Source organism: Tauraco erythrolophus, chromosome 11 (assembly GCF_009769465.1).
Source record: "Tauraco erythrolophus isolate bTauEry1 chromosome 11, bTauEry1.pri, whole genome shotgun sequence".
In the NCBI taxonomy this organism is placed as follows: domain Eukaryota; kingdom Metazoa; phylum Chordata; class Aves; order Musophagiformes; family Musophagidae; genus Tauraco; species Tauraco erythrolophus.
In genome coordinates this window covers 24,762,342-24,783,216 of record NC_141475.1, presented here as the reverse complement: position 1 = coordinate 24,783,216, position 20,875 = coordinate 24,762,342, and the positions used below count along the sequence as shown (strand labels likewise).

The window sequence follows — 20,875 nt, the reverse complement described above, 5'->3', positions numbered from 1 at the left end:
GACCCCCTTCCCCCCACCGCCGCTCCCCTCACCCCCGCCCCCCGGGCCGCTCCCCTCGCCCGCTGAAAGTCAGCGAGTAAAACAGCGGGCGGCCGCGGGGAGCGCGGCAGCAGCCATTAGGGTTAGTCGCACCGGGGCCTCCCCGCCCGCCACGCGACTTGGGGGCGCCCCCGCCGGGCTTTTTCAAGCCTCCGAGGCCACGCCCCCCCCGCGCCTCCATTGGTCGGAGGGGCACCCTCCTTCGCCGCTATTGGCTGCGGCGGGGCGAGGGGCCGGGAGGGGGAGAGTGGCGGGAGTTTGGAAGGCTCGGGCCATTCGTCCCGCTGCCGCACCACGTGCTCCCGGGCGCGCGCTTGGCCGTGTCCCGCCCTCCCGTGCCCGCCCCTTCCCCGCGGCGGGACCGGGACCGGGACCGGGACAGGGATCCGAGACCCGGACCGGGATGGGGGTCCGAGACTCGAACCCCAGACCCGGAGCCGAGACCCGGAGCCGCGCCGGGGGCTTGGAGGCGGGATTTGGGTCCTTATGCCCAGGGTTTAGAGCCGGGATTTGGGTCCTAAAGAGTGGATTTAGAGCCCGGGCCCCCGTTCAGGCCCTGCGGATCCCGGTCAAGGACCCCCGGGTGAGGAACCAGGCCCAGAAACTCCCCCTCTCCATTCCGCTGGAGCAGGGCTTGGCCAGCCCGCTGTGCTCCGTTGGAAGAGGGTATTTATCTCGTCCATGATCTCTCTCCATTGGAAGAGGGTATTTACCTCTTCCATGATCTCTCTCCGTTGGAAGAGGGTATTTATCTGTTCCATGATCCCTCTCCGTTGGAAGAGGGAATTTATCTCTTCCATGACTTCTCTCCGTTGGAAGAGGGTATTTATCTCTTCCATGATCTCTCTCCGTTGGAAGAGGGTATTTATCTTTTCCATGATCTCTCCTGGTGCAAGGTGTGCTCTCCGTGTGGTGCCCGCTCCCCGGGGCACTCCCCTCGGACACCAACTGTCTCACCTCTGCTGCGTCGTGTTCCTCAGAACAGTTTCTGTGTGTTTGCTTTTTGACCCCGAGATTTCCATGGAAAAGCGAGGTGTTTCGAGGCTGCGCTGCTTTGCAGGTACGTGTGCGAAAGTACGAAGCAAGAGCATAGAGCTCTCGGCCTTTCTAGCTTTAGTTGTACATACACCGTACAGCGCTGTTCTGGTAGAGAACCTCTTTAAAAACATATTTTATGCCTGTTCAGAAAGGTGAATTCGTGGACTGAGACTGAAGTAACTGTTCCAGGCGTTATGGTTTTTATTGGACTCTCAAAAGGCACGCTACGGACACAGAATTCCCCCTAGACGCAAGCTTCCAGCTGCCATCTCAGGATCTGTTCCATGAAGTGATAGGTAAAATCTGTCATAAAATCACACGTATTTTAGGAATATTTTCTGTGCACTACGTTAGGCTCAGCCTCCCTGTACTCTGTCACAGCAGTCTGCATCAGCTGGAAGGCACTCAAGGAAGCAAGAAGCCTTCTGTCCAAACTGAAAACTTCCTATTAGGAGGAGCACGGACTCTCACCTTAACAGCACCTAGGATCATGCAGACTATCTCCTCATTTAAGCATTCAGCTTAATTCCAGGGAAGAGGCTCAAACCACCAGAAAGGACTGCCGTAGAAGTAAATCCTTATGCCAACATCACGATGATGATTCATTCATGATAGAATCGGAACAGTTTGTCAGTCCCTGGTGACTCCATGCCAACATTAGCGGGGTGAAAGAGGGTTTCAGGACAATAAAACCTTTGATTCTGAACCATAATTTCATGGCCACCAGGAAGGTGTTAAGTTTTTTTCCTACCTCACCGGGATTCTTAGTCATCTCTTCCTTGAGGCTCAGGCACGCATAGCATAATTTGTCTTTAGTTGCTTGTACAAGCAGCTCCTCAGTTGTGGTGGCTTGTGAAGTGCCGCTGTCTTTCAGAATCGTGTCAGGTGCTCTGCAAGATCACAGCTGGCCAGATCAAGCCAGAGTAGCCTTCAAAGATTAACACGCTGTGGGTGACACCGTGACTGGAGTCCATCATGCAGCCTGTGCTGCAATGCGAGTGTGTGCACAGCCTGGAAAGACACACAGTGCTGGTGCATCAGAGTGCTCAGGGAAGAGCTCTGCCATGTTTTTCTCAGCTGACCCGTGGGGTAAGCAGTGCCTCAGTCAGAATTTGCTGTCTGCTCACTACTTTTCGTCTTCAGGTCGTTGTCATAGACATTCTTCCTCACAGCCTCCCTATCTCCCCAGGACATGACAATCTCACGTTCTTTTGGATATCTCCAAGAATTAAACAAAATACGGTGGTGCTGGACAAGTACTCTTCCGCCCCAGGCTCCATGGCACACCAGCATCTCCCCCTTGGTCCAGGTGGTCTGTTTGAGGATGTCTCAGCTAAAGGGCATTGGGAAAAAGCACTTCATGTACATTTAAATGATGTGTGTTGTTTTGAAAAAAATACTGGTGTCTTGGTTTCAGCTGGGATAGAGTCAGTTTTCTTTTTAGTTGCTACAATAGCGCCGTGTTTTGTTTTTAGTACAGGATTTGTTATGAGGAGAATGTTGACAGCACATATTTGGTGCTGAGACATCAAGGACCTTCCAGTTTCCCATGTTTTGCCAGTGTGCAGGTGCACAATGGGCTGGAGGAGAGCATGGCTGGGAGAAAGGGACCACAGTTCTTAGCTTGGGATTTGATTTTAGGTTTAGGATTGAGGCCCAAATTGGCCCATGGAATATTCCACATCACGCAACGTCATGTTCAGTATATAGATGAGGCTTGGCTGATAATCTGTCTCTCCCTTCCTTTGGATTTCCCTTTGGATCTCTCTTTGGGGCTCTTGTGCTTTTGAGATTGAGGTTTTGTGAACTCTCTTATTTGGGATTGCCAGCTGGGCTGGGATGGGTGTTGATCAGTGGGTGGTGAGCAATTACACTGTGCATTGCTTGTTTGTACATATTATCGTTTTTATATATTATCATCTATTACAGCTACTTTTAATTTTTTTGTTATTATTATTATTAAATTGTTCTTATCTCAACCCACAAGTCGCCTTCCCTTTTCTCCTTTGAGTCTTTTCCCCGTCCCCTGGGAGGGCGAGGAGGGTGAGTGAGTGGCTGTGTGGTGTTTAGCTGCCAGCAAGGTTAAACCACGACAACTGGAAGAGATATTTGGCCCTTTCCCAGGCCGGGCAACCTCAGCAGCTGTGAGAGCTGAGACCGTTCAGCTCCTCAGAGAAGGTTACAGCATGTTACCTACACAGGACCTTCTTTCTGTAACTGTGGTTGTCAAGCTATGACTGAACATATTATTACATCAATAATAATACATATTCATTGCATGCGTTTTTAGTTTATTTACAATTCTTAAAATGGAATCCTCAGGGACTGCTGAAGACCTTGCTTCCCACAAAACGGGTGTGCTTACTACTGGGGTAGTATGCGACTGGGCAGAGGTGTGCCTGCAGTGCCAACCTTTTCACACTCGGTGCTTCAGTTGTGCACGATGGATCTCGCAATCGCGGTGTGCCACTGAGAACGCAAGTGCATACCCACAAACCCACAAGGGTTTTTCCATGGAGACCTGAGAGATCTTCCAAGCATGAAAAGAGCTAGTAAGGATGCTCGTTTTTCCCGAGTGCTCTTTTGTGGCACCTCTTATACACACATCCTTGTAGCCATTAGAAACCTCTGCATGATGACAGCAGGAGTGTGAAAAAATCTTCCAGCTTCCACTGCCAAAATCAACAGAAAATTGTCGCTGCTTGCTTCCAACTTTCTTGTTTCCCCTTTCCCCTCTCTGTCACTGCTTTCTTCCGAAGCCTTTCCTATTTCTTTTCTCTGGGCTTTTCTTATTCCTCCTCCCACCAGCTGGGGTTTGGCTTGTGTTTGTCTTTGCGAAGGATGGCAAAGATAAGTTCCTTTCTGCAGCTCCTTCCAAGATCAGGCGGTTCAATGCCTGGTGTACTAGAAAATCCAGAAGGATTAGTCACTTCCTCATTTTCCAAGCTCCAGCTGTAGCCAGAGGCCTGTGGAGGAGACGCTGCCTGATGTAACGCGCTCTGTGCTCAGCTGCCAGCTTGCCTGCAGGCTCTGGCTGCTGCTTTGTTACGGTCCTGCCCTGCAAGGCTGGCAGTGCCCAGCTGCTCCCTTTCTCCTCTCTGGCTGGGGCTGTCTCATTCTCGTTTCTGGTAAATACACACCGAATCTGCCCTGCTTTGTTCCTGCAGGAACTGCAGCGCTTTCCATCTCTCCTTGGCAGCCCTGCCTGATTTGTCCTGCTCATCCCACCCACGTTTGCTGGTGCCAGCAGGCAAAGATCACTGTCATACGTACGTTTCTCTGGGCTTTTGAGCTCCGTTTACTGGTATCTTTCTCCTCGTCTGTGCTTCATTCCCAACAGAGTAGTCCTTCCAGCCTCTGTAACGACAGCAGGAGGTAGATCAGACATTGTGAGCAACAGTGGCTCAGAATGACACTTCGGTGTGAAATATTAACAGAAGGTATGGCTTTTTGTTTTCAGATATGTCGAAAATCAATCAGAGTATCCCAGGGAAGAGCAAGATCTTAAAGTTTCTCATTCGCACCAGCGCTGTTATTCCCGGTGGGCGTGGAGCAGGGGCAGTGGATGACACCCCTGGAGCACCCTGCTGGCTCTGCGGCGGGGAGAAGCGGCCCTTGGCGGGGGAAAGCTGCCGGGAGCCTGGTATCTTTCTCCTCGTCTGTGCTTCATTCCCAACAGAGTAGTCCTTCCAGCCTCTGTAACGACAGCAGGAGGTAGATCAGACATTGTGAGCAACAGTGGCTCAGAATGACACTTCGGTGTGAAATATTAACAGAAGGTATGGCTTTTTGTTTTCAGATATGTCGAAAATCAATCAGAGTATCCCAGGGAAGAGCAAGATCTTAAAGTTTCTCATTCGCACCAGCGCTGTTATTCCCGGTGGGCGTGGAGCAGGGGCAGTGGATGACACCCCTGGAGCACCCTGCTGGCTCTGCGGCGGGGAGAAGCGGCCCTTGGCGGGGGAAAGCTGCCGGGAGCCCCGCGGGGTGGTTCTGTGGGAATGCTCGGTGCGGAGCAGGACGGAGGCGGTCAGGCGGCTGCCGAGGGGAGCAGCGCGGGGCGGGACGCCATTACCAGGGCCGCCCATGCAACGTCGCTAAGCGGCGTTTCCGTAGTGTAGTGGTTATCACGTTCGCCTAACACGCGAAAGGTCCCCGGTTCGAAACCGGGCGGAAACACGCGCAAAACGGGTTCTTTTCCTCCTCTCTCACCCGTTATGTTCTTTAAAGTAACAAGCCGCGATCGCTGCCGGGCGGAACCCAGCAGCAGCGCGTCGCTGAACTTTTAAAAACACCTTTACCTGAGTGTTTTGTAACGGAAGCGCAGGGACGGCGAGACTCCGCAGCGCGGCTGCGTAAACGGAGACATCAAACCCGTTGTGTTTACCGATCCGCGCCCCGGGAGCCGCCTTAGGCCATCCCCCGCTGTCTCGGGTAACGCCGCTCAGCGACTCCGTCCCGCCGCCGGGCGCGACTACACCTCCCGGCATGCACCGCTCCTCACCACGCTGACGGCGGAGCTCGCCGCGGCGCGCTGCATGACGGGAGCTGTAGTCCGTTCTTCGCCGAGCTGCTCGCAGCCCGGCGCTGCCCGCTCCCCTCGGCTGGACGGGCGCGGCCCCGCCGCTGCCTCTCGCTCTACTGCCAGTGCCACCGCTGCCCCCCGGGCGCCCTCAGGAAGGGGACACCGGAAGTCGCATCCCGGAAGCAGCGCGCGTGGCGTCATCAGAACATGGCGGCCTGAGGCGAAGGCGCCGCTTCCCTTCACCTCCGCAGGTGCGTGGGGCGCCGCCGCCGCTCTCCCGCCCGCCCGGGGCGGCCCCGCTGGCGCCGCAGCGATCCGCGGAACGGGCGGGCAGCGCCAGGGGTGCGGGCGGCGCCCGGTCAGCCGAGCGCGGCCGTAGGGGACGCGGGGGTGGCGGGGCCGGGCCTGGGCGAGGGCCGCGGCGGCGGAGGGCGCTGCGGGCTCCGGCCCACGGCGAGGCCGAGCCGGGGGAGCCACGGCTGCTGCCTTCGTGCCGCGGCGGCCCTGACTCCTGGGCCCAGGTGACCGCTCGGGACCCCCGCCCGGGGTCCGTCCGTCCCCGGTGCTTGCGGCGGGAACCAGGCTGCTCCCCGGGGGGGAGCCAAGCTGTGCCCCCGGGGGGGAGCCGGGCTGCGCCCCGGGGAGCGGCATTCTCCACCATCTGAGCGCCGTTCGGTCCGAGCCTCGGGTGGCTCATTTCTGCAAAGTGCCCCGTGGAGCCCAGTTTTGCCATGGCAGCTCGTAGGCTTAGGCGAGCTAATCCCCTCATCAGGGCGAGGATGTACGCACGTCCGTGCCCCCTCCGCCTCGGTCTGTCGCTAAAATTAACAGCTGCCGACGTGAAGAAGGATCCTCCCGTTCCGCTGTGCATTGTACAAAAGCGCCGTTACACAAACTGTCCTGCGGGATTCGAGCACTGGGTCTTTTTTAGTCATTAGCTGACTCTGCTAAGGGGAAAGCAAAGTTAAATCTTGCATGTGAATCAGTATTTTTGTCTTTCCCAGGTCAGAACAAAGAGGCTGCAGCTCGTTGTCAAGATGCAGTATTCCCATCACTGCGAGCACCTTTTGGAGAGGCTGAACAAGCAGCGGGAAGCCGGCTTTCTGTGTGACTGCACCGTGGTTATCGGCGAGTTCCAGTTCAAAGCACACAGGAACGTGCTCGCCTCTTTCAGCGAGTACTTTGGTGCCTTTTACAGGGACACGTCCGACAATAATGTTGTTCTGGATCAGACTCAAGTGAAAGCTGATGGATTCCAAAAACTCCTGGAATTTATTTATACGGGAAACTTAAATCTTGACAGGTAACGTATGCTATGAAAGGGGGAAGAAAATAGGGAAATAAACTTTGTGTTAAGGCAATACTGGGTTTTTCGTTCCTTGTGATAAGTTCTGGAGGAACAAACAGTAGTTGAAGTTGAAGATCATCTGTTTGTATGTTTTGGAATACCACATGGCACGTGAGTGCCAAAACAAAGGAATGTTGTCTGATATTTCACTGACTGATAGTTTCACTCTCCGAGTCTGTCTGGACTGGGAAGGATTAAACATCTTGTGCGATAACCAGGAGAGGGGAGGATCAGTGTGTTCTCTGTGAAGTTGGATTATAGGAGTCCGTTTGTGCAGAGAACAGACAGAAACTGGGTATGCTGTAGAGACTGAAGTCTAAGGAATGGATAAGGATAGGCACAATTTAAAAAAATTACGTTTGCTAGAATTTGCATGATCCGTTACTTAAAATGATAGATTACAGTGCCCAAAAGGAGTGACAGAAAAAGTATTTCTCCCCTTACTGCGTTGATTTTGTGCCCGTGAGTTGCTTCGTGTACCGTGAGGATTCTTGGCGGTGCTTTTCTCTCAGGGAAAGAAAGAGATTATCCCTCGTGAGGGAAGTGTGGCTACTTAGAAGTACGTAGGCCAGAATTTTAACTCCTTTTTCGATGTCTGGTGTCAAACACATTTTTAAAAACCTTTGTTGCTGTTGATGTCTGACGACTCGTGCGCGATGCGGGGTGGTGGTTTCCTGAATCAGCCACGAGCATTAACAGCAGCAGAGCACACAGCTGTGCAGTGGAGTTGGGGACCGGTGTGCGAGCAGAAACGAGCAGCGCTCCTGATGTCTGGGCGTGCAGCATGAGAGTTTCTGGATTTCTGTTGAGATCTCTGAAGGAAGAGGAAGGTGAAAGTACCCTTCTCCCCCAGGGAGGACTGTTTGAGTAAAGATGACACCCATGCGTGCCTGTCACCTTGTACTGCCTGCCTTTAGGTGACTGCTGCAACTGTCTGCAGGTTCAGTTGTCTTCTGTGGTGGTGGGCGCGAGTGACACCGGGAGGGTGCACTTTGAACTCTGCTAATGTATTACAAGATACTAAAACAGCTGGATTTGTGTACAGAGAGTAATTGTGCTAGTTACGTATTGTTTAATTACATTTGCTGCATCATAGATTGATAGAATGATGATGTTTACTCTTAATTTCTCTTTAAAGTGCTGTAAATGCGTTGCTGGTACATGTTGCCACCTTTTCCAAAGTGTTTTTTTCCTAAACCGTCAACCTGTGTGGCAGAAACTGAAAAATAGAGCGTAGTAGTTTAAAGGAGGGCTTCCCTGGAGTTCCTGTTGTCTGTGTGCAGCTGATACAGAGTTAAGACTGTTGCAAATCGTTTTGTAACATGAGATTAATACCTGCCTCACAAAAGACTTAAGACTCTTGGAAGAAGGATTACAGTGATCGTTTTTGCATTTTATTCTCCAGTGTTCTGTCCCTTTGTGCTGTGATTTCTGAGCTTTTTGGACCAACAACCCCATGTCTAGCCTCGCCACCTTACAGGTGGACTTTTAAGTTAAAATTCTATGAAAGACATGCAGCTGAAAATAAAATTCTCAGTCCTGTGGATCTGCAAACCCCACTAGGCACGGGCCACTGGTTCGGGAGTAACTGCCATACTAGTGTCTTACAGCACCTAGAGGTCAGATCTGGCCGTGTGCGTTCTGAAAGTCACGTTTTCTGGCAGTGTAAGTGTTCTGGAGCTGTGCTGCCTGCATTTGATACAGTTAGTGCAGAACAAATGTTTGCTTTGCCCAGAATGTTGTCACCCAAGTCTTGCTTTCTTGCAGCTGGAACGTTAAAGAAATTCACCAGGCTGCCGACTATCTCAAAGTAGAAGAAGTGGTCACTAAGTGCAAGATCAAGATGGAAGACTTTGCTTTTATTGCTAATCCCTCTTCTACAGAGACATCCAGTATCACTGGAAACGTTGAGATGAATCAGCAGACTTGTCTTCTGACTCTCCGAGATTACAATAATCGGGAGAAAGCGGACGCTGATTCTGTAGAGTTGGTTCAACCACCGGCAAAGAAAGCAGCTTTAGAAAAGAAATCTCCTCAACCCAAAAAGCGGAAGAAGAGTTTCAGCTCCCCCAAAAGCACACAGAATAAATCCATACAGTATCAGAACGACGTGGCCGAGAACACATCCATCGAAATGTTTCTCGACGCAAACAAGCTGGCCACCCAGCTCACGGAACAGGCCGCCCAGGGCAGCGATAACTCCGAGCTGCAGCTGGCGTCGGTGGTGGAAAGCGAAACGTTGGCAGCGCAGGAAATCCTAGTTCAGACTATTGCAGCAAAACAGAAACGGGGCAAGCCTCAGCAGAGCTGTGCGCTGAAGGAGCACTGCATGGCCAACATAGCCAGCGACAAGAGCGCCTACCAGCTGGAGAGTTCAGGAGAAGAGCTTGACCAGAAGTACTCCAAAGCGAAGCCGGTGTGCAACACCTGTGGAAAAGTCTTTTCAGAAGCTAGTAGCCTCCGTCGACACATGAGGATACACAAAGGAGTGAAACCGTACGTGTGTCAGCTTTGCGGGAAGGCGTTCACCCAGTGCAACCAGTTGAAAACACACGTCAGAACTCACACAGGTAAGTGGCTGGCTGTGTCCCCACGCACTGTGGAGACCTGTAGTCCCAGCCCGTGAACACAAGATGAAAAAGGTCTTTGCATTCTGATTTCTTCCTCCAGAAATCCTGTCTGTTGCTGGTGCCCCCACGGGGATAGTGCCTGTATCCTGGTAGCATGAAATGTTTCAGCATTTTTCTGTACAAAATCCTAGTTTCTACTTTAAATAGCTAGAGAGGACTCTGTTAGTCCGAGCATCTCAATTTCTGGAACGACTCAGAAGAGCTGGCTACCCTTTAATTCTGTAGAGTGCTGGAGTGCCAAAAACTATTGCCAGTAGAGCACGAAAAACTCACTGTACTTCATACCAGAATTTCCCTTGTTTTTTTAAAAACTTCAAATCCTAATATATTTTTGGTAACAAAAGTGGGGAACATGCAGTCTTGTAACAAGTAGGTAACTTCTCCCATAGGATATTCACCAAAGGTAGGGGAGGTGGCTGAGTTACTACAGCATTTGGGATTTTTGGTAAAATGTGCAGCTGAAAGGTGTGATAGCATTAGGATGTCTGCGCTCAGTAACGTTATCAGGAGTTTGTGTTGTAGTAAGAGCTACTGGACAAAGCACCAAAGAAGAATCAGTTACGAACACTTAAAAGATTTCGAACAGCAAATCTCTGGAGCCTGGGAAAACACACAGGGCAGAGTACTATACTTGCTTGTCTTTTCCTGTGTTCTTCCCTAGAGATGGAAAACAACGTGATCCAGGGTTAGTTCATTCTTCAGGTCGATCTGGCACAGCTGTTCTTCTGCTGTTGGCTTTGGTGCTGTACTTAACTCAGTGCTGTACTTAACCCTCTGTGAGCAGCAGAGGGACCTGGTTTACAGAGTTTTCTGTTTGTGGCTGGCATTGAGAGTTCTGAAGTAACAGTGAAACAGAGAAAAAAAATGCTTACTTTTGGTCTCTTTCCCCTTTGGAAAACTCTGAGCAGAGTCCAGGAGAGGACCTCTCTCGAGGAAGCTGTGAAGATACGGAAGGGGTGAAGTAGGAGGTGTTGAGGAGAACGCCTTGCTCCTCCTGTAATCGAGGGAGAGGATGTCAGATGTTGTCAGCCACTGAGTAACCAAAGATTTGTGTGTGGGACGCAGCTCGCGAGCAGTGTTCAGGGACAGTTTGCTGGTGGGAACGTCAGCTGTGCCTTCTACTTTTGGCAGCATTGCACTGAGAATTTTTGCATTTTGTTAGGGAATTTCACAGGGTTGGTTGCTAGCTGGCAGGTTCAGTGTCTAATACTTATATTTTTTAAATTTTGTCGTACACAATATCCTTATGAACGGTTGAGCTCCTGGTTGGCCTGTGCGCTGCCGCAGAAACGCAGAGATGGGCTCTGTGATCTGAGACCGTGGAGTGGCACGATCCATTCTGGGAGACTGTTGACCACTGAGAACTGGAATAGTCAGAGAAGTTCCTGGAGCTTCTGCAGCAGACGCCAATGAGAAGGGAGTGAGCACTAGGCTGTGCCTCGAAGACCTGTTGCTGTTTGCCAGGCACAAAAAAGCAGATGATTTACTGATGCTTAATCTTGAATGTTCAGGATCATGAATAGGCATAATCGGCAAAAAGTCTGAAAATGTAGTAGTAGCATTCCTAAAATAATGCAGGAAAAGGGCACTATGAAAAATGTTACCTTTCTTTGCCAAAAGGTAATGTGTTCGAAAATAGTCTGTTATCCGCTGTATTCCCGGCACGTTCCACTTCAGCGGACTGATGACAGGACATTCCAGGATGTCGTTTGTCAGAAGCCTGAGGACAGACACTTGAGCGTTGCTCAGGTAATGGGTTGGAATGCTTTCTTAGGGAAAGACAGAGAGCACAGGGTTTGTTTCTCACCAGGGGAGAAGCCATACAAGTGTGAACTGTGCGACAAAGGCTTTGCTCAGAAGTGCCAGCTGGTGTTCCACAGTCGGATGCATCACGGAGAAGAGAAACCCTACAAATGTGATGTCTGCAACCTGCAGTTTGCAACTTCAAGCAATCTGAAGATTCATGCCAGGTAGGCAAAAGTGAGATCCCGCAAAGGCTTATCCATATGTTTATTTAAACAGAATAATTTAGTCCAGTGTGAGCAAGAGCTACACATTCCCATAATTTGGTCATTTCTACTCCTTTTTTCTTGGATCTTCTCTCACACTGCATAATAGAATAATTACAGCCGTGTACTTGCTCCTTAGGGAAGTGGTTTATGGTTTATGAATGTTACGATGTATTTCCCGGTATCCTTATGGCACTGATGTGGAGGGGGATGGTTTGGGTTCGGTTTGGACCAAAGAGGAGACAGTTCCTTGATGGGAAGTGAAACACAGAGCAGTTCTCACTGTTTAGTGTCCTTTTGCGTTTTGGGCCAGGAGCAGGAATTACGTTCCCTCGTTAGGATCATTGTTTTATCTTTCAGTACACGATAGTGCAAAGCTGAGTTCTCGTGGTGTGTGTCACACGTGCAGGGCTGTGGTTCCCTTCAGCTGCCTCCACAGTCACCAATGTGCCAATTCCCAGAGCGAACAGAGGGGGAATTTCGCTCCGTGAGAAACTGCTGAGTCAGACCCAAACTCAGGGTTGTTACGTTTTTGAGTTCACAGCACAGCAGCATGAGGAACTTTGGGATAAAGCACTAATTGAGGAGAGTTGCTTAACGGTGGGTGCCGCTTCCCTTCCTGCCAGGAGACGCTGACGCCTGTGTTTGTTGGCAGGAAGCACAGTGGCGAGAAGCCCTACGTGTGCGACCGGTGCGGGCAGCGGTTCGCCCAGGCCAGCACGCTCACCTACCATGTGCGCCGCCACACCGGGGAGAAGCCGTACGTCTGCGACAGCTGTGGGAAAGCCTTCGCCGTCTCCAGTTCCCTCATCACCCATTCCCGAAAACATACCGGTACGGGCGGACAGAGCATGCGGTACCCAGATGGGCCTGGCTGCTGGCCGAGGGGGTGGAGATGGGTCACGACCGGGAAATCTGTAGATTGGGAGTCACCTCTGGAGTTGTCATCCAGCTCCTTTCTTGTGTTTTTTTCCCTTTGGCTCCAGTTTAGGGAGCTCTTTCTCCCATTGGACGTTACTTCTGTTGCATTTCGATTTGTTCTTTATGCGTATTCCGGTTTATATATCGAAATAACAAATGTCTTGTGTTTCCTTTAGGAGAGAAGCCATATATCTGTGGCATTTGTGAAAAGAGTTTTATTTCCTCTGGAGAGCTCAATAAACATTTTCGGTCCCATACAGGTCAGTTTCCAGACAGGCTGCTTCCTGCACTGTAAATAATATTTTACCTTTTGCCTTTAAAATACACCACATTGTGCTGAACTTGAAAGTAGCAGAGTTCCTTAATTTATGTATCTCTGTGTTAACATAATTTAAAGAAAATGTTTGTGAATTTTTTTTAATTGCCTTTTTCAGACTAATATCTGTGTAACAGCATAGATGTTGATCTATGATCATAGCTTTGTTTCTAACGTGGTTTTTTGTTGTTTTTTTTTTTCTTTGTTTTAATCTCTTATTCTGGAAACAGTTTTATTCTGAATACAGACACACAGACAAAATAACTTGGAGTTACAAAGTTGAATTTTAAAAATACAACATTGAGATCCATTATCCTCTATCTCTAACTGTGTTTTCTTTCCATTTTGAGATTGTTCTAACTGCCAAACCGTTTTTTTTTCAGGGGAAAGACCATTCATCTGTGAAATGTGTGGAAATTCTTACACAGATATAAAAAATCTTAAGAAGCACAAAACGAAAGTTCACACAGGTGAGTTCAAAGAAAGTTTAAGAAACTTCATCAACTGCCTTGTCCTCAATGCTGAATAACACTTATTTTAGCTCATCCAGGCCTAAAATTAGAAAATGAAAGATTTTTGGGTCGTAGCTCTCTTTAGAGCCACAAGCATCCATTTTAGAGGTACCCAAACCTTTTAGAGCATAAAGTAAGTGCTGTAAAGTAAGACAAATTTTCAAGCATTCGCATTGCTGTAGCAAACACACCTTGAGTAACACAGAAGTGGATTGCTGCTGACAAAAATTTGTCTATGTGAATGTTTCCTTTCTTGTCCTAGTAGCTTGTGAGAGCTTCCCACGTGAAGGCATAGTCTGACTTGTAGGAAATGTGTTACCTCTTCTGAATATGTGAAAGGAGCATGTCTTTAGAGGGTGATAACTGAAGTAAGCAAGGCATACTGGTTACTAGAATTACATTAGAAATATTTGTGCCTTCAAGATGTAAAGTAACAGTGAAAGATTTTTTTTTTTTTTAATTTATGCAGTCAGTGTTAATCCAAGTCTGAGCTGGATTAGCAAACACACAAGATCAGACAGCTGGCAAAACGTTCCGAGCTGCGAATGCTGCTCTAAAAAGACTTTCCAAATACGTTCAGTTGCTGTTCTAGATACAAGATTTTGGTTAGGAAGAAATTTGACAGCTATTACTTGCTTGTGGCACAAAGCACAGAGATGTTCGGATAGCCAGCCACTTTCCACACTAGCTCCATACACCTCGTTATCTGCCCATCCGTAAGTCTATTAACTATAATTCCCTTGCCTCTGTCATACGGAAAAAGGAATAATAGGTGTCAGGATTGGGATAGATGGAGCAGACGAGGCAGAGGATGAGAAAACGAGTCATACACAGAGGCAGCTTTGAACACCAAAAGCTTGAGAAGCCCCGTTTAGGAAGGCCCCAGAGCAGCAGGAAGCAGTGGAAGCAACGGTGAGGTGAGAGCAGCAGCAAGCGTGGAGGGGACCCAGCAGAGCCTGGGGTGTGAGCTGGGACAGCTGCCAAGCCCAGGCAGGTCAGCGCTCATGGAGAGACACGAGTGCTTCACCACTGAAGTACTCACTGCTTCAGAGCACGCTTTGGTAGAGGAAGGGCCAAATATCCTTTGTGAGAAAGCCGTCCCGGAGCAGTGGCATGCTACATTCAGACAGGGAGGAAGGGAGGAATCTCTTAACGGTGATGTCGGGTAAGAGCAGAAGATCGTCTCTCAGGTGACTGGATAAAAACTGAATCCATCTGGCTGGGATGGAGTTAACAAAAGTTTTCTTCTGAAGAAGTTTATTGCTAAATGATATATTGTACATTGCTATCTCAGTCAAAAGAGGATGCTTGGATGTGGCTGTGGTTCTTATATCTTCTAGGGTGGAAAATCTCAAGGAAACCTTCATAATTACATTTTCTTCACAGCTTTTTTGTTGTTTTTTTTTTTTTTTGCTGTGATGTTAAGGATTTGTTATCTTCTGTACCATGCCAAATAGAGATGGAGTCGGAATGCATCATCCCTCTCGTTGTCGTGCTACAGGCAGCAGAGGATGTGATTCTCAGTGCTTACATGGCATGTACAGCTCGTTCTGGCTTTGGGGCACACCGAAGCCACTGACAGCCCAGCTGCCCGGGCAGTCCTTGACACACCATGTGTTTCTCTGGGCAGCCGTTTGAAAGGGAATTTGCAGAATTTGCGCAAGAGCTGTTGAACATTTATTTATTTTCTTCTTTCCCCCCAGGATCTGAAACACCCCCTGATTCTAATGCACTTGACAATTCTTTTAATGAACAAGAATCCATGCAGAGCCAGAAAAGTCCTTTATCGGAGTCCATAGATGTGAAACCCTCTGAGATGTCGTTAGCGCTTCCTCTTCCCATCGGGACTGAAGACCACCAGATGCTGCTTCCCGTGGCGGGTAGTCAGTCTCCTTCATCAGAAACGTTACTGAGATCTGCTGTGACTGGATATTCAGAGCCTCAGTTTATTTTCTTGCAGCAGTTGTACTGACGGTGCAGTACAGAGCCATCCAGGTGACCTGGGAGTAACCTTGCAAACTTTGGTAAGATGAACACAATCAAGCGAGCAGTCACGCTTTTTGAATCAGACTTGTTCTTTTTTTCTCCTCTGTGTAAAGACACTTGTAAGGCATTTCCATTGTGCAGTGCTGTCTTTGGGTTTTGTCGAATTGTGCTAATCTACAATCAAATTTCTATTTGCAATTAACACTGATTGCCAGGAGACGATTCCTTTCCAGCAACACCTGCCTTAAGAATTCTCTGTTCAATATGTTGATGTGTTTTGGAGATCACCCATGCTCCTGCTGGTCTGATGTGTCACAATTGTCACTTGAGAGCAGACATTTTAAGCCATATTTGATAGTTTTAAGAATATTAACCCAGAGGTGTAAGGGGAAAAATCATAATTTGAATGTAAAAGCTTGTACTGCTGCATTCCAAGGTGGTGTAATGGTACATGATGGAAGGTAGGGGAGTGCTCTGGTGAGGTGCTTGCAAAGCGTTACTGCTCTCTGCCAGAAGCAGCTGTCTTCAGTTGAAGTCTGACCAGAGGGGAAAGTAAGTTTTGTGTATGTTTTCCTGACAAGGCAAGTAAAGGAGGGTTAATTTTTTTTTTTTTCTGTAGTGTGCTAAGTCAGAGGGTTCTAATGGCATAGATACTACTGGGTATTCTTGCCAACAAGTCACCTTTTTCCTTTTTTTTTTTTCTCCCCTTTATTTTTTAAGTGGACCCAGTGTTGTATCTTGTCCCAGAATTATTTTTCACATCCCCAAAATGCTCTGGTTTTGGCACAAACAGCAACAGTCGCTCAACAGGAGAACTGGAATGTGCATGTTGTAGATGAGACGAAAAGATGCATCGACTTAATAGTGAGGCATGAATCATAGCTTCATCATCCTCCTTTTACAGTAGTGCTGCTGCTTGTAGGTAGGTGCAACAGAGGAAATAAATCCTGCCCTTCACTGTGAAAATAACAGCTGAACACTACATGAGGGGGCATTAAGGAAGAATACTGCAGAGCAGATTGATGTTCTTCCCGGCGAGGTTTTGTTAGAGTATGACTGATTTGTTTTAATCGAAGTATTTATGTGTTGCTTTACCTCTCGTGTCACCTGTCCACAGTGACTGCACAAAGCTGGTATCTAGCAAGACTCAAGTAAAGGTATGTTTTATTACTAGCAATGTAAATTTTTAAAAAGCAACACTTTTTTCTGTCTTGGTAGGGTCATTAGTCAAAGACTAGCGGACAATAGGAGTTCTTTTATACTCTGTTTTGCCAGTTTGTGCCATTAACATAAAGTAAGCATTATTCAAGTAATCATCAAATAGTAAGGAAACAGTCATAATACTGTACCAGCAATGCATTTAAGGATATTATTTGTTGGTTATTTACTTGGTGCTAGCATTTTATTTCCACTGATGCCTTGTGTCCACACACTGATAAATAGAAGACCGCAGGAGATACCTCTTAACTGATTCTGTTCTACATGGATTAATAATTAATCTGCACCTTAATTAAACAGATTTCTGAAAAATTTTGTGGAGGATTTCATTTAAATATTCTGCAAATAGTCCCTGGGCTCCTGAGCATGACTATGTATTTTTTTAAATTTTTTTTTCCCCTCCTCTTCCTACATGTTTGTACTTCTAAAGTATTAGGCATTTCGCTTCTTTGTGTTTATCATCTTAGTATGTGGCATGTTTAAAACTGCTTCTTGATCATATTTTATGCTTTAACATATGGCCAATTAGCTGATAATTCCAACACGGACAGCAAGGAGTACCACCATGTTCACAGGGAACGTTCTTAACGCTGGTATCTCCAGCTCTGTCCACTGAAGCTAATTATTGCCACACCTGCCTGACCTTTATTTGCTTTGCTGATCTCTGCTACAACGTTTCTGAACAGAAACTTGGCAAAGGACAAGGGATGAAGTTCTCTGTTGGTTTTTTTTCGTGTTTGTTTGGCATTTCCCTGTTCCTCCCCGGTTTTCTTTCTTAGCTTCTGTTGTTGATGTAGCACCTGAAGGAGTCCTTAGCCTTGCCATTTCAGACTGAAGAACCACAAAGACTGGGATCTTGACCCTGTGTAAAAAAAGCAAACTGCGTAGCTTGTCCTAAGGTGGTTCTTTACTTTCTCTGAAAATAGAGCAGAAGTCTTGCGATAGACGTAGGCTTAGTCATGAATACTGAGAAAGAACAATACCGTATGATTGATAAACTTCATAGTAAAACAGCTTTGGAAGATAAACTGCTGCTGTTATCTGAGGAAAAGTATCTGAAGATTAACACATCCAGAATAAATGACCACAAGAGAGAACTAGCTCTGGAAAAAAAAAAAATCACATTCCTACATAGAAAATGCATTCCATAACAATGTTTGTTTGGACTGTTTTTATATTTCTAAAATTATAGCTTATTTCTGTATTCTTAGATTTCAGACTTTTTAAAAAAATACAGTGCTTAGATTTATACAGGATTTGTTTAGATACTTGTAACAGTAACACTTGCTTTATTAGTCATTTAGTTTTCTTTATAGACGAGAAGATAATCGTTATTTTTTACAAGACAACAATTTTAACCTTTCTTAATAGAACACACAGGCTTGTAGTTTTGTCTGGGAGCAATAATTTAGTGACCTGCACTCTTGAATCCCCATCTAAGAGTCTTGATTTTTACCCTCATCTTTCATGCAGATATCTCAGCTGCTGAGGTATGAGCTCTATCAACTGTATTCAATTACTAGAATATAGATTTTAAATATATATATATTTAAAAAGAATATTTGTAGGTGTGTGCAGGCAGGGTGCTGTAGGAGCTGAAGAAGCAGGTCTGTACTGTACCTTTTGCTAAACAGATGCATAGAAATCAGCTGCACATCGAATTCCTAGGCTTAAGGATTCTGAGTTTGTTTGGAGGTACCAGGTTTATAACAGTATTGATGATTTCTGCAAGGGATTCATATGGGAAAGCATGGAATCCTTTTAGGCAGACATCTCCTTCTTGAGACCTGCCTGCAAAATGAAAGAGGGAATTTTAGTAATTCCACTAATGGTAATTTAGAAAAAACAATCTCGTTTCAGTCAATTTCCCACTGAAGTCAGTGCAAGTTTTGCCTGAACGGGTTATCTGCACCTAGAACATTTCTGACTTGGCTGTTCAGAAATAACTCTGTGAGAATAGCTCCTTGTATGACACTTACTTCCAAATGTGTGCCTGGATGTGGGCACAAAGCATGACAACTTTTCTGAAGTCATGTGTTTCAAAAAACTTGTAAGCATGGACAAGTCCTGTGTTAAGGATTTCAGGGCTGGGATCTTGGGAAGGCTATCGATAAGCCTTGCAGAATTAAGTTCAGATAAGGACTAATAAGTGATTTTTTTTTTTTTGTTAAATTATTTTAAAAATATCTTTCATGTATATACAATTTTTCCTCTGTTATTTGTATATAGCTCAACTCTCAATTTTATAATCCCCTGAGAATGGAGGGAGTTGTACATATTTAGCCTGAAGTGTTTTATGTTAGACTTTAATAAACTTGTTTTGTAATTTTCCCTCACCTTGTGTCTCCTGTTCATAACTACAAGGGGTAGCAACCAAAGGAGGAGGGGAGCAGCCGAAGGACGCGCGGTAGCCCTTGGCACAGCGTGCTGGCACAGCAAGGAGTGCTACCTCTTCTTCTCAGCTTTAAACACACCTGGCTTTTCTCATAGAAGACATTTTGGGTCTGTTCAAACTCAATTAAACTAAAACTTTATTCTGAATACAATCTAGTATAATGACTCTTGGGTTATTTTTTTTTTTTCCACTTGTTTTGAGGTGTTTGGGTGAGGTTTTAAGGGGGGGTGTTTATTCTGGGGTTTATTTTGTGGGTTTTTGTTTTTTTTTTTTCAGAGTGCTTTGAAGATGTAGTTTTTATGCTAAAGTAGATATTAAGTGAATTTCTTTATCAGAATTTGTATCTTAACTTATTTTTACTAGGTTGTTTAATTTTACAGAAGGTGGCTGGAGCACACAGCAGGACTTAGGAGGCCTGCGTTGTACCCCTGGCCTGCTGGATCAGTCGTTTTCCTTCTGTTTAAATTGGGGCAGAAATGCTGCCTATCAGCAAGGTACTGCGACTTCTGGAAACTGAAACAGGACGCTTGCTTTAGCTACTAGATTAACTTGCTCAGAAGAGCATGACAAAAATTTCTAGCCTGTGTAATTTCTCTCACTCCAAAGAACACAAGATACATCTTTTAAGAATTTGGAGGTTCGGTTTTCAGAGGAAGGAAAGCAATAAATCCCTCTGGTGTAGGCCTCCTTAAGCACTACAGATTTTTGCACAAATAATTATTTTAGTTTGCAAGAAGCTGTTTTTACAGAATTCAGTAGGAATTACTTCACAGCTGTTTCTTACAAAGGAATATCAAAGTAAACTGTAACACATGAGCTATTTTTATGGATATTGTCAATAATGCAGAGTGCTGTTATGGGCCGAGCATCTCGCTGTTAAACAAAGGTTCACATAAAGTACAAATATTTCAAAAACATAGGCTAGCACTTTTGAAAGGCAATGTCATTTATCCCATTGATGTGTTTTGGAGAAAAATACTGCTATTGGTAGAGTTGGGGCACTTGGTAGATTTGGTTCCCTGTTACCACAGCAGATTAATAAATGTCACTCATACAAGTCAATTAAGACTTGATTTGAGCAATGAAATTAGCGTGAACTTCATCTACAGGACAAGGGGAAGAAAGATACATAGAAAAAATATACCTCGACCTGAATCTTGTAGTGGTCTTTCTGGCAAGAAATTCTATCATCAGTGTCTTGGTACTGAGAGCGCTCTCTTCAGACTGTCGGAGTATGACCTGCATGCTCCAGAGCAGCAGCACTCAGAAAAAGACCAACTTGGATAATACAGGCTTATCTCATTATTTAAAAACGTAGGAATTTTCGTAGCCTGCTGGTTCTTCTCAAACAATAGTGTTCATCATATCCTCAACTTCTTTTCTCACTGCTCTGTTCTTCCTGTTTATCAGTAGTTAAAATCCAAGGTCCTCTCTAGAATAGGGCTCTTACAGTGTGACAGAGGGACTTTGTGCTTAACAAGATGCACAGGTGGAGATGGCCCCGTGCAGGTATGTAGAACCAACACACCTGCTCTGTGGGCTTCTCTCAAGTCCTTTTACGATACTAAGTGCTTTTTTGAGCAACAGAGCCTAAGCTGTGTGGAAAAACCTCCACGTAAAACAGCTGTCAGTACCACCTTGGTCATTTCAGCTTGGTATGGGGTATTCATACATCTCCCTGTTTTGCACTACCACTGTGATCACGCAGCATCAGAACATCAGCAGTTACATCACTGCTTCTTGGGTATTACTGTTGAAATTACGTTATCTTTCTCCCCTCGTACTTTGATCTCAGATCTTTCACCTGTGTCACATACATTCACGGATTATGCTGTTGCTTTATACTGATTTTGAACAGGCACGTTTAGACACACAGAAGATTGCAGCAGTGAAAGCCTTTCAGCAAACCTCTGCTGTCCTATTTGGTGACTCTTTCCT

At 46.6% G+C, this 20,875-nt stretch overlaps 1 protein-coding gene and 1 non-coding gene across 4 annotated transcripts; both read left to right on the top strand.

Moving 5' to 3' along the window:
• Positions 1-5,183: 5,183 nt before the first annotated feature.
• On the top strand, positions 5,184-5,256 carry TRNAV-AAC (transfer RNA valine (anticodon AAC)). The gene has a single exon. It is a non-coding gene; the product is annotated as a tRNA-Val (tRNA).
• A 565-nt stretch (positions 5,257-5,821) lies between these two features.
• Positions 5,822-18,928, top strand: MYNN (myoneurin). 3 transcript variants are annotated; one of them, XR_015222397.1, is made up of 9 exons: positions 5,822-5,853; positions 6,607-6,905; positions 8,718-9,520; positions 11,391-11,550; positions 12,245-12,423; positions 12,687-12,770; positions 13,210-13,296; positions 15,042-18,032; positions 18,907-18,928. XR_015222397.1 is itself a non-coding variant. In XM_086618032.1 (8 exons), the coding sequence occupies exons 2-8, from the start codon at positions 6,640-6,642 to the stop codon at positions 15,308-15,310; spliced, it is 1,848 nt and encodes a 615-aa protein (XP_086474158.1). In that variant the 5' UTR covers positions 5,822-5,853; positions 6,607-6,639; the 3' UTR covers positions 15,311-18,878. The 3 variants fall into 3 exon arrangements, 2 of the variants coding, with proteins under 2 accessions (XP_086474158.1, XP_086474159.1); XM_086618032.1 differs by lacking the exon at positions 18,907-18,928 and having other exon boundaries at positions 15,042-18,878; XM_086618033.1 differs by lacking the exons at positions 15,042-18,032; positions 18,907-18,928 and adding an exon at positions 13,604-13,725.
• The last annotated feature ends 1,947 nt before the right edge of the window (positions 18,929-20,875 follow it).

Excerpts from the sequence above, each read along its gene's own strand:
- MYNN (XM_086618032.1), top strand. The coding sequence starts at position 6,640 with ATGCAGTATTCCCATCACTGCGAGCACCTTTTGGAGAGGCTGAACAAG. Across the intron at positions 9,521-11,390 it reads ACACGTCAGAACTCACACAG|GGGAGAAGCCATACAAGTGT; the intron begins GTAAGTGGCTGG and ends GTTTCTCACCAG. Across the intron at positions 11,551-12,244 it reads AATCTGAAGATTCATGCCAG|GAAGCACAGTGGCGAGAAGC; the intron begins GTAGGCAAAAGT and ends GTTTGTTGGCAG.